The sequence below is a fragment of the Squalius cephalus genome (assembly GCF_949319135.1).
Source record: "Squalius cephalus genome assembly, chromosome: 14".
NCBI lineage: Eukaryota > Metazoa > Chordata > Actinopteri > Cypriniformes > Leuciscidae > Squalius > Squalius cephalus.
In genome coordinates this window covers 30,018,819-30,036,452 of record NC_137135.1, presented here as the reverse complement: position 1 = coordinate 30,036,452, position 17,634 = coordinate 30,018,819, and the positions used below count along the sequence as shown (strand labels likewise).

General features: G+C 38.2%; 1 protein-coding gene across 6 annotated transcripts in view; it reads right to left on the bottom strand.

Annotated features, from left to right (window-relative positions):
- Positions 1 to 17,634, bottom strand: part of LOC307171369 (transcription factor COE3) — a 104,002-nt gene that overhangs the window by 29,537 nt on the left and 56,831 nt on the right. For 3 of the 6 annotated variants that reach the window (XM_079892958.1, XM_079892960.1, XM_079892962.1), the window contains exons 7-10: positions 6,357 to 6,438; positions 6,151 to 6,268; positions 4,594 to 4,727; positions 3,984 to 4,110 (exon numbers count right to left, since the gene is read on the bottom strand). In XM_079892958.1, coding sequence (XP_079749084.1) covers positions 3,984 to 4,110; positions 4,594 to 4,727; positions 6,151 to 6,268; positions 6,357 to 6,438 — 461 coding nt within the window. The remainder of the gene's footprint in view (positions 1 to 3,983; positions 4,111 to 4,593; positions 4,728 to 6,150; positions 6,269 to 6,356; positions 6,439 to 17,634) is intronic. The other 3 variants (XM_079892959.1, XM_079892961.1, XM_079892963.1) reach the window with 1 other exon arrangement.

The following is a 17,634-nucleotide window of genomic DNA, read 5'->3' as shown; positions in this document are numbered from 1 at the left end:
CCTGTGCCATTAAGCTTTAGTGCCAGTATTAAAGAGCTTATGTAGTGAATGGCGCCAGAACCTCTGGCTGATGTGAGAACACAGCGAGCAGGTTCCAAATCCAGCCCATGATTTTAAGTTTCATACCAGCTGGGTGCTCCGTGGTTTTCCAATCAACTCTTCGGGCCCCAGGCTGTGGCAATTACATAGCTAGATTGAGAAAATCTTTGTTGTGTAGCTTTGACATCCAATCCCACCCTTACAACGATTCTCTTAGTCTCCTCCTCATGTTGTTTCAAACCTGAAGATATTCTCAAGAATGTTTCAACTGTTTGTCAGTATAATGAAAGGTATTGGGATCCAAAAGAACAACATTGGATCCCATTGACTTAAACTTAATGGACAAACCAAGCACAGAGACATTTTTCAAAATATCTACTTTTGTGTTCCACAGAAGAAAGAAAGTCATAGAGGTTTGGGTATTTTTTGGGAGAACTATCCTATTAACAGAGCTGCAAGTCAATATAACACAATATGAACCTAAAGTAAGCATTCACTTCTGGGAATAGCATAATGTATGAAGTCACCAAAAAACATATACACCCTTCCTAACCCTTTGGGACCGCGCCAGCCTAACCTACAACACCATGACAGCCATTAGCTTCACAAAACAACCCCTTTTCTACAAGTGATGCTCAAACAAGCTGAAATAAGGAACCGGGAATGGGTAGTACACCCAGTCCCTGCCCCTTCTGTAACACAGCACCCTATTTAAGTGACCCCTGATTCTTTTAAACAAAAGGTCTCACCCAGCAAAGATGCTACAGCTCTTGTTTGCAATGCCAAAGGCTGTCAGCCTGGAAAGTATCAGGCAAGTTCTGACAGGCACATTGGCACCCAGGAGAACAGTGCTCTTCATATTAACAGTCCCGCACCTCCAGTATCCTCTCAGCCTCTGTTTCTAGGATATTGTGCAATTGCTTTGAATGCATGCAGCATCTCTAAGGGAATATAAGCCCTCCCCCTTTCAGGAAATTGAGAGGATGTTTCAGATACAAGTTTTATTTCTGGTGGATCTCCTTGACTGATGCAATCAAATAAAATGGTATACCCAAAAGGCCAAGTCAAATGCTGACTTTTTGATGCCCCAAATACAGCTTGAACGCTTGCAAACCAGGGGCACGATGTGCTGTCGTTTAACTGTACATCACTTCTGGTCACATGTATTATTATTATGATTATAATGGCAGAGGCAGTAAGTTACTGGCTATTGGGAGGGTGGTGTTAGCGTAGGCTGGATCCATGCCGCCAGTCTCAGAGCTTGTAATGTATAGATCAATGTGGCCGTAGGGGAAAGAGGATCAATGGCTGTTGAGTTATTGCAGTATTTGGCTACTGATTTTAGAGAGCTGTGTTTTCCCAGGAAAGTCAATACCCTCAGGCTCTTCACACTCATCTCGCCCTCCTTCCTCTAACCCAACACCTGGGGAGTCTTAACCCCCTGAGAGACAGACAGAGAGAGAGAGAGACATGAGCTGGTGGACTGAAGGACTTAATGATGCATGCAGGCAGAAAGCAGAACTAACAGAATAAGAGTGAAGATCTCTCCGAAGGGAGAGCGAGAGAGAACAGAGTAAATGTGAGAAAGCAACAGAGCCGTAATAGTTATCAGGTACCAGCTGCAACACTGAAAGTGAGAATGGACTTAACATTCTGCTAATCTAACAAGATGTCCTAACTAGCCCATGCCACACATGAAATGCTTTCAGGGAATTTGGACAGAGCCAATCTTTGATATTTCCCTGTAGAGCTAGACATGGTAAAGCCAGAGCAAGCAGGTGCTGAGTAGAGTTGTGTGATATTCAGAATTTAACTGATAAAGCCTTTAATAGCAATGAAATAACATCATATCAATTTGAACTGTGGTAGCAAACCGGATACAGAATTGCAATTCGATTGTTTGATTTTGTTTTGAATTTCTGTGAACTGGAAAGTAAAACCCTTTTCCTGTCATTCCAATATAAGTGCTGAAATCCTGTGTAGGCCATGTCTAAAATTCGAACTGATAAATTCTAATGTACTAAATTCTGAATTGTATCAAGTTGAACTATCTCTTTACGGGCCCCAGATGCTTCAGTTTGAAGACTGTGAGATCACTTCCTGCGATGGCCGTGTTAACGGCAGTGGTATCAGAGAAGACATGCTCTGAACACTGCTGCTCTTGCTTTGCACTCCAGCAAAGATAAGACAGTCAACCTATAATCAGTGGAATGGGCACATTGACCGTCTTTGATGAATTTCTGGGGTCCATTACTGCTAATGAAAAGCAGATAAAAGGAATATGATAAAAATAATGTGTGTCTGCACAGAGATGCCAGTTTCCTTTGCCAATGTACGTATCCTCCTCCCAATCCCTAAGGCCTGAACGCTTAATTTCTGATGACCTAAATGTATCTCTTTCAAAATATTCAAACTGGCTTGTGTTCATTGGGAAGTGTCTGATGATAAGGAGTGTGTTTTTTTTTTTTTTTTTTTTTTGCTGGAATGCTGTGTAAAGTTGAGCTCACTGGGGCTTATGGGAAATCTCTGGTGGGAAAGACATCACTGAGGTTAGATGCACTCTCATTCCTCTTCAATTATGTACAGTCTGCCTATTTAGTATTTAAAAGCCCGCTTCATTTCACATTCATGAATATCACACATCTCTGGCACAGTAAATAAGTTGCTGGATGTATGTCAGTGCATCCACAAACTAAAATATGTATGTGTGAATCTAATTTGCAGTGTCCAATGAAAATTATTTTGAGAAACAGAAAGATTAGGCACTCAGTCTCCAAACTATATTCTTATAGGAATTGCTATATAAAAAAAGTGTATGTATATAGTCTATGTATTTATTATAAATTATATATGTTATAACAAAGATATGATATATGATATTAATATTAAAGATAACATTAAATATATAACTATTTACAAAATAAATAAATGAATATATATATATATATATATATATATATATATATATATATATACTGTATATATATATAAACACAATGTATATACATATGTGTGTGTTAAAATATATATAATGTAGTTTTTGTATTATATATATTATATTTATTTTGTATTTATTATAGAGAAATATATAATTTGTGCGTGTATATATTCTCATTGTCCTCTATCTTGTATGACCTTACATTTACTTTTGTCTCTTCTTTCTGATTCAGAGATATTCCACAGGTCCTTTTTCATTCATCTTTACAATTTGCAACAGGCTTTCATTGCACTGAGAATATTCTTTTGAACTTTAAGAAAAATTCAAGCTATTCACAATGCAGACGCGGCGAACAGCTGTCAGTCAACTCATCTCGTCGGTCCGGCAGACATTAGCATTGCAAAGGAATGGTCGAAGGTAAGACAGGGCTGTCCTCTCTATTGTAAAGTTGTCTCTTTTTGCTGCTTACATGGCAAATGCATCTGAATGAGAGGCGCTTTGAACAAAGAACGTGGGAAATACACTGAGATAAAGCTGATGTATAACAGAAAGCCTGAACACAGGCCTCTCTTTCTTTCTCTTTTATGGCCGTCGCTGTGACATTTTCTTATCACACCAAACAGTCCTAGATCTGACCTTTCGCCTACTTTGACTGGCATCTGGATTATTCTGATGGAATAATCGGTGTATGAAAAGCATTGATTTGACTAAATGATACTCATCCTGCCTGTTGGACACAGGAGAACGGACATCAGCCAAAAGTAAAGACACGACCGCTTGTGTGGTGTCAAGAATGACCTGCTAACAGTATTCCATCATGGGAAAGCGTCTTCACGGGGAGCAAAGCATACAAGCCCTAGTATTTTAAGCTAACAAAGGCAGGAACTCAACAAAATGGACAAAGAACACATGCAAAAATCGACCTCTGAGAAAGATGACAGAAATGTATTCTAATGCATTCGGAGATGGTTGCAATGGCTCCAGGCAGTTGCAAAGTGTTGTGTACCTGTGTAGACGAAGCGTCCCGGAGCTCCTTTGCAGAATTGCTTGGACTTGTAAGAGAGTGTGACCTCCACGACCCCAGGGATGTGTCTAGGGGGCGTCTGCACCCGAATAGCGTGAGGTGTGATGAGCTAGAAGCCATCGGAGCACACGTTCAGTGGTCAGCACTCAATACACAAGCATTGTCTCCAATGTTAACACAGTTGATGTGATAATACTAAATAGTGATTCGTTACTCTAAAGGACACGGTTATAGATTTTAATCATATAGTGGGATCTGTTGTGCTGTGGTTTTTATCTCTCAAACTTGAAATCTAAAGTTTTATGTAATATTAAACATTAAATGTAAGAGTGTTTACATTATTGAAACAAATTTGATTTATTTAAACCCATGTGCAGTACCAGTACCAAATCAAAAAGCACTGTATTCTTTTAATGAAATAGAAAGGTAATAAAGAAAGATAATAAAGAAATATTTAAAGAATAATTAAATGTTTAATAGTAAAATGGTTTGGCTTTAAATAAATAAAATAAATAAAATAAATAAAATAAATAAAATAAATAAAATAAATAAAATAATTATGCTTCAAAAGTTAAAAAATGTCATAACTTACCTCACTCCAAACCAGCATCGTGCCGAAGACCACTTGTAATCCGTCAAAGAAGTTGTCCCCAATGATGATGACGGTCGCCCCCCCAGTCGTCCATCCTTCACTAGGGCTGATGGCCTTAATGCATGGAGTGGCTGCTTCGGAAAACAAGATCATAACACAAGCACTAGGTTAGAGCGGGTCGGTGTCAACGTTCATGCAACATTTGGGAAACACTATCATTAAACAAATTACCATTTACTAGTGTTTTACTCTACTCTCCACATACTCTCAATGCAAAAAAAAAAAAAAAGAAAACCTGATAAACAGGAAGTTCGATGACTGTAAAAGCTCATTTGATTATTTTTTTTTTTCCTTTGGTGTCTGTGCATCACTCAGCTCAATAAAACCATTAAGATTTTTTTTGGTCTTTTATCGTAAATCCGTCTTTGAGCAGGCGGTATGGAGACAGACAGGCTGACTGAACGACTGGCCCAGTCTCCACTGGCTATGGACGGGAATTGATTGGTCGCAGCTTGGTGAGCTAACAGGCAAACCAAGGGGCTCTTGGTGCAACTTCAGACCACATTACTGCATATTGCGTTGTACACCAACGGCCACTTTACTCGAATGGCATTATGGGAAAGCAAAGTTCCCAAACTTTAGGCTCTGAATCAGTTCTGATTGCTTTTGATTGTTCTCTTTGTTGCATAAGTAAAAATCTCTGGAAAGAGGGAATTTTGATACATGTGAAAATGAATAGATGAAAGTAAACAACCTTTGGGCGTAATTTGCATTCACCTGTTGGGGTGTAACGGAACAGCTGTTCCTTTTTACAATATCTGCATGGGTATTCTATTGTGTTAAAGATGAAAGCCTGCACAACTCCCACAATGCATCGCCATCAGTGACTTCCTCTTCATGTTCTGGTCTTTGGAGAACTACTGAAGAGTGACTAAAAGTAGAGCAGTGACTTTCCTTTTCCTCAATTGGGATACAGGAGTGCCGGTGATTCCACAGCGACGGTTTTCACACAAAACAGTCACAGAGCTAATCACATATTTTCCCACATACAGGAACTGTTCTGAGGTCAGCTGGGAGGTGATGTTCTGCGCAAACTTATCACTTCATATCAAAGTGACATAACCCAGTGCAGTCCCTTCAGATAGACAGATGTGAGACTACCTGTACTCCGAGAACTAGGTGAGGAAGATGAAAGTAGCACTAACAAGTTTGGCTTTCCTTGTTTATTATAATGAATGGGGTCTCAAACTTAAATTACCATTCAAAAGTTTGAGGGGATTTTTGAAAAGATTTTAAGTGTCTTATGTTCACCAAGGCTGCATTTATTTGATCAAAAATACAGTAAAAAAAAGTCCAAAAAGTTTTACAATTCGAAATAATTGTTTCCATTTTAATACATTTAAATGTTTACTCCAGTCTTCAGTGTCTCATGAAATCATTTGAATATGCTGATTTGCTGCTCAATTACTGTTGTGCTGTTGTGGAAACTTTTTCTAGGATTCTTTGATGAATAGAACGTTAAAAAACATGTATTTTTTGGTGAAGGTTGCGTCTTACCTTCAGAAGGGTCCAGGCGTCTCGCCCTCCGCCCATGTTTGGAGTTGTTGTGGACGAACATGTTATCTGACACGGCCAGGACATGGCCGTCCACATTCACTGTGGTGGACACCACCACCTACGGAGACACCAAAGCGTGATTACTCCCTGGTTGTGTGCATGCACTGTAACCACATTGTTTTTGTCCAGCACATTTGTATTCTCACCTGAAATCGCCTCATGTCTCTGGGGTTCCCTGCATTTTTCAAACAGTTCTGATTACACTTGAGAAAGAATTTCAGGAAAAATCTGGAAAAGAAAGAAAGAAACATTGAGTGACTCAAACACAATGAAAACACTCAGCAGCTATATATAAACAGCCGCCAATGAGTGATTTAGCCCAGTCTCAAAGAAGACACTCTGTATAGACGTATGATGTGCAATTAGAGATGATATTTGATTTTTCTTCCTTTATATTGAAGACCAACTCAAGCTTTGTTGATTTACTCGTATTTTTACCTCAGCCTGGCGCTATTGATCGGGAATAGATATCAATGAAGATGAGCCGTAATAGCCTCCGCTGCTGGAGGTGGGCTACAGTACGAAATGGATTGCAGTCTTAATGCATTTCCCCTGGCTGGTAATCTCTATGCATTCATCTCCAGGACCATAAGCCCCACTATTTTGATGGAGTGCTTTCCTTTTAATTGCCACATTATCACAATAATAATCCGGGCAGTTAACAACCAGCAAGGTCGCAGACAGCCATGTCACATTAACCACAGGATAACCTCCGCCGCTGCCGCCCCACGGAGCGTGCGGAGAGAAGGATGCTGGGAGAAAAAGCGGCGAGAGAAGCCCCGTCTGCTATATAAATGGCCACCATCTGCAGACGCCATTGATTTCTCCCTAATAAGACAGTAACAATATCTTTAAAAACACACGGTGCTAACTCAAGCGATTTCTTAGAACCTCACTTTACCGCATGACATAATCACTATATATACTTTAACCCCATCAGCACTCTTACAGCAAACACCCAGATAGAGATAGGAAAGAGAGAAATCCGGCGAGAAAGATGGAGAGAAAGGGAGAAAGCCTGCTCTCTTTAGCTAGTATCGACTGATACTTGATCTGGGTTGCTCTGTTGGCTGCTAATGCCCTTTATGGCCATGGAATACAATAATATGGGGAACCCATCCCTGAGCTCCATTCATATGATATTGGAGTCCTTGGAAGGAGAGATATGGATCAATAAGGATTGAATTAAAACACAGCAGGAGACAAGGGCTGTAAGTGAAGCTCTTCTCAGATATTAGAGGAGTACTGTGTTTATACACCGCCCCAGTCACCATCTGAAAGTAGAGAATCCTGCCTGGATCGTGGGCTGAAACCCGTCCCGCTTTGGCGGTTCTGGAACGGCACAGCCCTCGGAGTCAAGGAACACGGGGAAGAAAGAGAGAGAGATGAGGGCATGGAGGGGGAGAGAGGAGCACGTGATGGGAGAGAGTCTCGTAGGTCTAGACTTCTCCATCTGCCACTGGGCAGGAGTTGACAGGGAATGTGAGATTCCAGGTCTCATCCTGGAAAAGCGGCAGCACTTCAAAGCAGGTCGGCTCCCTTCGGATCGAGGCAGGACTAGCCCAGTGTTTGGAAGTGTGCGGGATGAGGGGGGTAGAGCTGCTTTTAGATGACAAGGCTCGGGGTGGAATAGAGATCTCAGACAGGAAAACGGGGGCGAATGGAAAGGCACGAGCAGGGCAGATTCTGAAAGAGTCCAGTGTAACCAGCAGACTTTAAAGGAATATTCTGGGTTAAATGCAACTTAAGCTCTATCGACAGCATCTTTGACTTTTTATGGAGCAATTTTTCTGTTCACCCAATAGATGTTTCAATTCTCAAATATAATATTGCATTATATAATAAACATACAATTATTTTTCCTTTTTTTTTATTATTTTGGGTAAATTTCGTAAAAACATTTGCTATTTCAGTTTATATATAGAAGTACACAATCTACATAATAAAAAATAAACACTTAAATATAAATGTCTTTTTACTGTATTATATATGCATAATTAATATTTAGATTATTTTTTAGATATAATATATATGTGTATATATATATATATATATATATATATATATAAATGAAATATATACAAATATAAATAATAATATATATATAATAATACATGTATATAAAATTGTTTAATGATAAAAAAATATGTTATAGCCTAAATATCAGCATTATATCGGCCATTGGACTATTGCAAAACCCAGATTGATCACTACGCAAAAAATAAATAATTTAAAAACATTCTCCTTGCTAATTAGCACAATGACAGAATAAAAGCAAAAAAATAAAAAAATAAATCATATATCATATACAATAATCATATCCTATCATTGTCACTTTCAGAAATACAAAGCGTTTTCATTTCCAGGTGTGGATACATGTCATCCTGAAGTCCCCTCGAGGCTTTGGCAATGACTGATATTGTACCTGTGATACAAAGACCCCAGTATGAAATGGACAGACAGCTATAGGAAAAGACAGAATGACAGAACAGGTGAAATTGAGGTGTGGACAGAGAAAGACGGAGAAGGGAAAGACTAACTCTCACGCTGAACCTCTCCCTCCCCATCTAAAACTTATTAAAACAACATAAATAATTAATGACCTTCTAGAGCCAGGGCTCGGTTATTAGTCTCAGTGTTTCTTTTTCTCCATCCTTCTCTCTGTCTCTCTCTCTGTCTTTTGCTGTCTCTCTCTCTCTTTCTGCTCTTAAAAAAGTGGGTAAAGATAATGAGGGAGTTGGCGTCTCTGTTGTAAGCCGTCACCTCATTACGCTGGCCTGCAATCAATTACAGGGGGATGTGTGGCCCTGTCAGTCCCTAATGTGCCTCCAACTCCAAGTCAGGAATTACTGCTGGTCTACAGCACCCTTTACACTTCTCTCACTCCATCGCTCTGTCTCTAACTTGAGGGAAGGGCTGGTGGGCTTCAGGCTGTGAAGGCCAGGGTCTCTCGCTTATAGCTCAGAGAAAAGCCGTATGACAGGCCCTCATCTAAACCTGACTTTAGCGGTGTCAGACCACCTGACCATTTACAACTCTTCAGTACATTCACACACACACAAAAAAAGTGTTTGGATTGTGCTGGCAAACAAATGCTTATGTGATGTGTATAAGCCACTAAGAAATCTGACAAAAAAGCACCAAAATTATTTTCAAACTAGACATATGAATAAATGAAATATAAATTATTTGCTCCAAGGTAACTCTTTCATAGATTCAGCTATGTCTTTGTCTCTCCTAAACTTCCATAGGGAAAATAAAACTACTGTGTACTACTGTGGGTAGTACAGCTTAGATAAAGTTGGTCTCTGAATAGTTTTATAAGTTCAAGAAGATTTAGAACTTTTGATTGCAGACTTATCAAATCTGAGCACAGTTTGAGACTTTGTCGAAATTTCTTCAGAAACTTGTGTGAGAGATTACAAGTGGCTTTAGAGAAAAATCTGATAAACTGGAGATTTTCTATTCCGTCTTCATGGTATCAAGAAGAAAAAAAGGATATATTAATGGGATAGTTCATTCAAAATTAAAAATTCTGTCATCATTATTTCGAAGACTATTTTAACCTATACAATGAAAGTGAGTGAGGTCCAAAATAACAGGGAAGCAATGGGGTCCAAAACAGTGGGTCCAATTTCGGTGAACAGTTCTTAAAATAACGATTTTGTTCTTAATGTGTAGAATATCTATAAAGAACCTTTTTTCACCAGAGTGTGTCATTATAGCTCAGAATACAACTTGTTGTATCTGCACAAAGACACACGTACAGATTCACAAACATTCTTACACACATACACACACACAAATGTCCTCACATGATGTGTGAAAAGAGCATCTCTGTCTGCTCACCCATCGTCTCACACACATACGCACACATCCCTGGAGTCTCTCACTTATTATGTTAGGCAAGAAGAAGAAGAAGAAGAAGAAAAAAAATCAATATTTCAGCAGAGGTATTTTTAAAAGCTGCCATGGCTCCAATTCTCAGCCACTGCTAGTTGCTTTCTATGAAAAGACGCTCTTTCTTTGGGATGCTTAAGACGGGCGGCGATCGCTCTCATAGGCTCTGCATCAGATTAACAGGATGCTTTTTGTCCCATTCACAACGTTCGGCTCTCTCTCAACACGCTGACTGATATCCAATTACCTCACTGTATCGGAAAAGGCGGAATCAAAACTCGCTTGCTTTTTCTGGCCCTCCGAATGTAGCAAACTGTGTGAAATTATTTTAAAGCCACATGCACAGTTTCTGGCAATAATTTGGCGCATCCCTATAATTTATTGTGTATGATAGCAAAGAGAACATTCAGGAAACTAACCAGAGGTTATAATATAATTTCACTGACTTTGTCCTCACTTCAGAATCATTTTAGTTAATGAGGACAAGATTATATTAACAATAAAGGTGTACAAAAAAGGCAAGGTGTGGATATGTGTGTGTGAGAGAGAGAGAGAGAGAGAGAGAGAGAGAGAGAGAGAGAGAGAGAGAGAGAGAGAGAGCGAGAGAGAGAGAGACTGGGGCCCTCCTTTGCTCTCCTACACGTCATCAATTATTCACTAGCCAAGATGGCAATTACAGGACCGTGTACAATCAGACTAAATATTTAATAAGGCACTCAAACAGTCTCTAGAACGGATCTTTGTCTCTCTCTCTCTCTCCTCAGTCTCATCCTTTACACTGCATCTAACGTCCACTCTCCTGGCCTCTTACCTTTGTTATGAGTACAAAAACAGTTACAGCTCACAGTCTCCTGCACGTATCAGAGATGAGCACTGACTGCATTTCGCTTGAATGCATATTCAATTTATTGTACGCATCTGGGGAGTTTGTAAAACACGAAGGGAACATTTTTACGAATTTTTAGGAATAAGGAAATGATCTACCAGTTAAAAGCTAGAGAAATTTTGTCATTTACTCACCCTCATGTCCTTCCATTTTAATCTGTAGAACACAAAAGATGATATTCTGAAAAACTGTTTTTGTCGGTTTAATGAAGGTCAATAGGATCAACCCATTAACTTTTGAACCTCATTGACTCATTTGAACCTCCATTGTATGCACAAAAAAAAACACTCCTTTTGTGTACCACAGAAGAAAGAAAGTCATACAGGTTTGGAAGGACACGAGAGTGAGTAAATGATGACAGAATTTTCATTTCATTTTCATTATAAATATATATAGCAAAAAGGAAGCATTAAATTGATCAAAAGTGACAATAAAGACATTTAAATTGTTACAAAAAATCTGTTTCAAATAAATGCTGTTCTTTAGAACATTCTATTCATCAATGAATACTGAAAAATGTACGGTTTCCTCAAAAATACTGAGCAGCACAACCACTTTCAGCACTGATAATAAGAATTATTTTTTTGAGCATCAAATCAACATATGATTTCTGAAGGATCACAAATAAATTACATTTTAAAATATATTAAAATAGAAAACAGTTATCTTGTTTTTACTGTATTTTTAATCAAATAAATGCAGCATTGGACAACATAAGAGACTTTTATGCAGTCAAAAGGTTATGCGCTAAACTTTTATGCTTATAGGGTTGAGGGTGTGTTCAGATCCTTACCTCTAATAAAATATTACTTAAATTACAAAGAATACCTGGATTACAATAGACATTGGGTGACAGGGATGTACACTAACAATCTTTTTTGCTTCTTCCTGTTTTATATGAGATTAATCTCATACAAAAGATGCTGAATTGCAAGAGACAAGGCCGGGAAAATAAATCCATGACTTCACCATGGGAAAAATGGGAAAGAAGGAGGTGCAGACAGACAGATAAGAAATGAGAAGATCCTGCAAAAGCCCTGATGGTGGGATGTTTGTTTGGATCAGTGAACAGTGTCCTTGTGTCTGGTTGTACTTAACGGCAGACACAGACGATGAAGCAACTCAAATCACAGTCACAGAATCGCTCCTCCCCTGTGATCAGATTACCTCAAGACCCTCCTAAGCATTATTTTGGCCCCTGTTGCCATGGCGAAGTACACATTTGTACCTCCAATCGAAATCAATCCATGACATAATGCAGTAAAGAGAGAGTGTGTAAAACACGTGAACGTGGCTGACCTCACAACGGAGGAATGGATCAGAAATTACTGCAAGCTGCACTTCCTGAACAGAGCACAGTCACTTATTACACCCATAAACGAAACCCCAGAAACCTGCCACACTTTCACACGGCCCATTATGTGAACAGAAACTGCACATTCCCTCATGAAGTCTGAATCATTATGCTCAGCACAATAAATGCTAGATTTTATGAAACAACACTCCTTAATGAACTGTCAAATGTCAAAAGTGACTTCGTACAGACTGCAGGAAAAGAGAATTGATGATTTGGTCCCCATCTGAAGCCCCACTGAGTCTTGGGAGAAGGACAGGGTGAATGTGTTAAGACAATATTTTCCTCTACATGGAGATCAAACGGTCAGACTTGATAGTAGAACAGCTCTGTTGTGATCAGAGAACAGTGCATCGATGTGTGAGAGTCTAAGACCAAGTGAGTTCACTCATTTAAAAATTGGTTTTTAAATCACACTAACCCAGTGGGATTAAAAATCTATACCATGTTATATCATACTTACACCATATATACACCATACCTGTCCACCAGGTAAGTATAGTTAATAAGGTAAATCTGATCTTTTAAATAATATAAAAAAAAACCAATACTATGCCTCTCTTTATAAATATAATATTCATATACCAATGAAATAATGTATATATTAATAACACATAATACACTATCTCATAAATAGAATAATATATAAGCCGATGGATGGATGGATGGATGGATGGATGGATAAAACTATAGCATGATAGAACATAGATAGAACTATGGATGGATGGATGGATGGATGGATGGATGGATGGATGGATGGATGGATGGATGGATGGATGGATGGATGGATGGATGGATGGATGGATGGATGGATGGATGGATGGATGAATAAAACTATAGCAAGATAGAACAATGGATAGATAGACCAGCAAACCAGATAGATAGATAGATAGATAGATAGATAGATAAATAGATAGATAGATAGATAGATAGATAGATAGATAGATAGATAGATAGATAGATAGATAGATAGATAGATAGATAGATAGATAGATAGATAGATAGATAGATAGATAGATAGATAGATAGATAGATAGACCAGCAAACCATCTCCTCATTCAAGTCAAGAGTGAAGAACTGAAGTGAAAGATCTGTAGGCAGTATATCTACTTCCCGAATCCCGTTACAACACTGTCTTCCATCTCAACCATCACAGTTAACAGCCTGTCCAGTCAATCAAGCCAAAGGAGGAAGAGGCGATGGAGGAAAAGAAAGGAAAACAAAGAAAATCCCTCCTTGATGTGTGTAGGCTGACAGCTCTATCCAAGCCCCCCAGTGTTGAAATCAAGCTGTCACTCTTCCACCATGGAAATAGAGGAATTGTGCGCTCAGATTTAAATACCGCCTATAATAGCTTCCCATCTATCAGGCCGGCTGGCCGGTTATTCTTAGACACATACATTAGCCCTTGGCCCAGATAGGAATGTCACCAGATTAAACATCCAATTTGTTAACCGGGCCAGGCCAGGGGTGCTGCTTCTTGACAGAACTTACAAACAAGCCCAAATGGCCCCATTTTTCACCCACAGGCCTGCTGGATTTTTCTATTCAGACAGAGGGAACCACTACGGATGGGGAGGAAGAGAGGGAGGGAGCGTGGTTTTTTTGAGGGTGGAAAGATAAGGAGAAATGGTAGGTGTTTTCTGAGGCCACTTAATCTCAGGAAGAGCCATAAAGACTAAAAAAAGAAGAGTTTTTGTCATACAGTATAAATTTCGGGAATATTCCCTCATTAAAGCACAGCAGAAACAGATATTCCGTAGAAGCCTACAGTAAGTCTCTCTCACTGCCAAAACACCAGCATTCAGCGTGCTGAGCGGCTTCTTGGGATACTTTCCCATGCATCATCACGGCTGAGGGAAAATAAACAGCACATTGTAAGAAGATTATTTTAAAGAAATAGTTCACCCAAAATTCTGTCATTGTTTACTCAACCACATGTATTTCATTTCTCTTGAGTAAGCTGTTAACCACTGTGACTGAATCATGAGTCAGCAAGTTATATGAGTTCTGGATTCATGAATGAATCTTTCAGAAAGGTTTTGTGAACTGGATCAACTGATTCACTTGAAAGATCTGATTCAAATTTAAAGAATGATTTGTTCACACATTGCTATTTCTTTAATGAATGCACTAAGATAAACTTTTTATATAAAGATTTTATGAATCTTTTATGGTGCTTTTCAGTCATTTCGGAGCTTCAAAGTCATTGTGCACCTTCATTACCGATATATTGAAAAGATTGGCTCCCTTATATCCATCAAAAATATAAAAAGTCATACAGGTCTAAATAATGACAGAATATTTATTTGGGGCTGAAATATTCCTATAAAGTCCAGGGGATCCGGAACATCCCGTGCTTTTAGACAGCACTAATCCTCGGCAGCGGCCCTGTCAAAGCCTAGCGAGCGAACAGATATATTCACTGAAGATGAAGTCGTAGATTAGAGCGAGTAAAGGCCCTGTGGACAGATTGGGAGCATATTGGTGAACAGAGGGAGAGACAGTGAAGCAGATGCCACCAGTTAAAACCCTCAGAATGGGAGAAAGAGTGAGAAATATGGGCGTCCGACACCGCTCGTCCATGGGGAGATATCTTACTCAGGAGAGCGAGGGAATGAAGCTGTGAGGTCACTGCACGCTACAGGGACTGTCAGTGCCTTCACTGTTAGCTGGGAGATCAAATGCTCAGTGTTTACAGAAAAGATGGCTTGTGAATGACAGAGATCAAATGCAGAGAAATAATAATATATTTTTTTTAATATACATTAGATGAAATATTACAGAATGAAACTATATCATGGACAGTTCTCTGAGGAATATAAAGAGTACAGAGAAATAAAAACTTAAAAAAAAAAATTTAAATGCTGCATCTGTATATGCATATCCAAAAAAGGTTTAGGGAAATTTTCAGCAGATAAAAAATTTCAATTTTGGTCCTGTTTGTAGTTATAAAGTCCTCTAAAAGTCTTGTGGACTTTTATGATTCTTCTATGGTGCCTTTATATTGTAATTCTTAGCTAGACAGTCTCCGTCCACTACCATTTTTATTGAATGGAAAAGATCAGAGTGAATATAATGCGGATCATCCCCTCACAGATTAATAAAAAATAAAAAATAAATAAAATAAATAAAATAAATAAAATAAATAAAATAAATAAAATAAATAAAATAAATAAATAAAAAACATTTGAAATATTTTATATTAAAGTTGCACATGTAAAAAAAAAAAAAAAAAATTTGCCTAAAATGCTGTTGTAGAAATGATCCATTCACGTCAAATTCACATTCAAATTTGGCCAGTCCAATTTAGTTCCTTCTTCCACAGATCACATGGTTTGTAGAAAACAAATATTTATGTTAATTACTCTATACTTTTCCTCAATTGATGTCTATACATTGAAAATAAATGGTGATAATTCACTGTCAAAATGATCCCTAACACAGGTATGGAACAACTTGAATGAATAAATGATGACAGAATTCTCAGCCCTTTAAAAACAATCACAAAAACTGAGCGACTTAACACTATAAATATGTTGGTTTGAAATACAGTCACACAGCTGAATGTTCCAGTGTTTGAACCAAAGCGGAACACGAGGTAAATCAGCGGGCTAAGTGAGTGAACCACAATACATGTGAGAGTCCTTTAAGACCAGTAGAATAAAAGAGTCAGTCTGTGAAATAGCCTCTGCCTCTTTAAGTAGAAACTAATATAATTTCTCTCACGCCAGCAAACAGGAGTATTTTATTATTCCAAAATCGTTCTTCGGGGGAAAAGTGATTTATACCTCACTTTATCTGTCAGACAAATGTTTCTCTTTATGGCTATTACCATTCCAAACCGGCGGCAGGCAAGACAAAACTAATATAGTGTGTGAAGTATTTAATTAAGTATCTGGGTAGGGATGGCTGAACGTCTTGCTTTATTGAACCAAAATTAAAAATAACTCCTCCATTTGAATAACGCCTTGGGCTAGCCTCTCATCCGCCTCATTTTAATATCACTCATGCCACTTTAACCTTTTCAAGCACCACGTCAATCGTTTGTTTGTCAGTCAAGAGAAATCAGCACTCACATATAGCAAGCACACACAACTAGAGTCGATCTCTTTACAAAACTGTGTATTTGCAACCTCGTAAACAAGGAACACGAATACCTCCAGGTCAGTGTGGTGTGTTTTGCTTTGTTTTTGACGTGGGAAGTTCGAAGTCAAGATGAAGGAGAGCCGACATATCAGCCCTAGATACATACAGTATGTTGATTTGAAAAGCACACATGATGCAATGCTTACATAGTAAATGTAATTTGCTGTGAAGTGTTGAAGTGTTAATTTGCTTTGAAGTGTTTAGAGAGCAGCAGCCATTTTGGGGCACATCAGACATTGGGGGTTTAATTAAACACGACGGGAACACAAATAATGGAGGGAGGGAACTTATTCTGAATGTGAACACCACCCGAAAACAAAATCGAATTACCACGAACGGGGCCGGGCTGCCAGATAAGATGAAAGTTCACTCTTCATTCAGGGTGAAAAGAGTGCAAGTGAGAAAGAGATAAAAAGAGAGTCAGAGAAAAAAAAAAAATCCAGATGCAGGTTTTAAAATCACAGAGCAGATATTATCCATCTGTTTGGCACACCTCATTCTCTGCTGCATTGAGGAGACGGTCATGGACAAGGTGAACCCAGCATCACCATCTGGCTGTGTGCTGGCCTGGACAGAACCGAGGACAGTTACACACTCCAGAGAAACACACACATACACGCAGTCGCCAGCATCTTCTCAGAATCTTCCCGAGTAGATTGCCGCATTTCAATCGTATTCAAGTTTGTTTTTATTATTTCCTCTTTTCATCCTTTTTTTTGGAGAAACACATCATACCAGAAGAAGGAACAAACAGCTAAATTAAAAAAAAAAAAAAAAAAAAAAAAAAAATAATAATAATAATAATAATAATAATAATAATAATAAAATAAAAATAAATGTCTGATGTGCCCCAAAATAATAAAATAAAATAAAATAAAATAATTTAAAAATAAATAAATAAAATGAAATACAATAAATAAAAAATGTCTGTTTGATGTGCCCCAAAATCAAAATAATAAATAAAATAAAATAAAATAAAATAAAATAAAATAAAATAAAATAAAATAAAATAAAATAAAATAAAATAAAATAAAATAAATCATCCATTCACATGTCACATGCACATTTAAAGGGGTGGTTGATTATAATTTCACTTTTCTAACTTTAGTTAGTGTGTAATGTTCCTGTTTGAGCA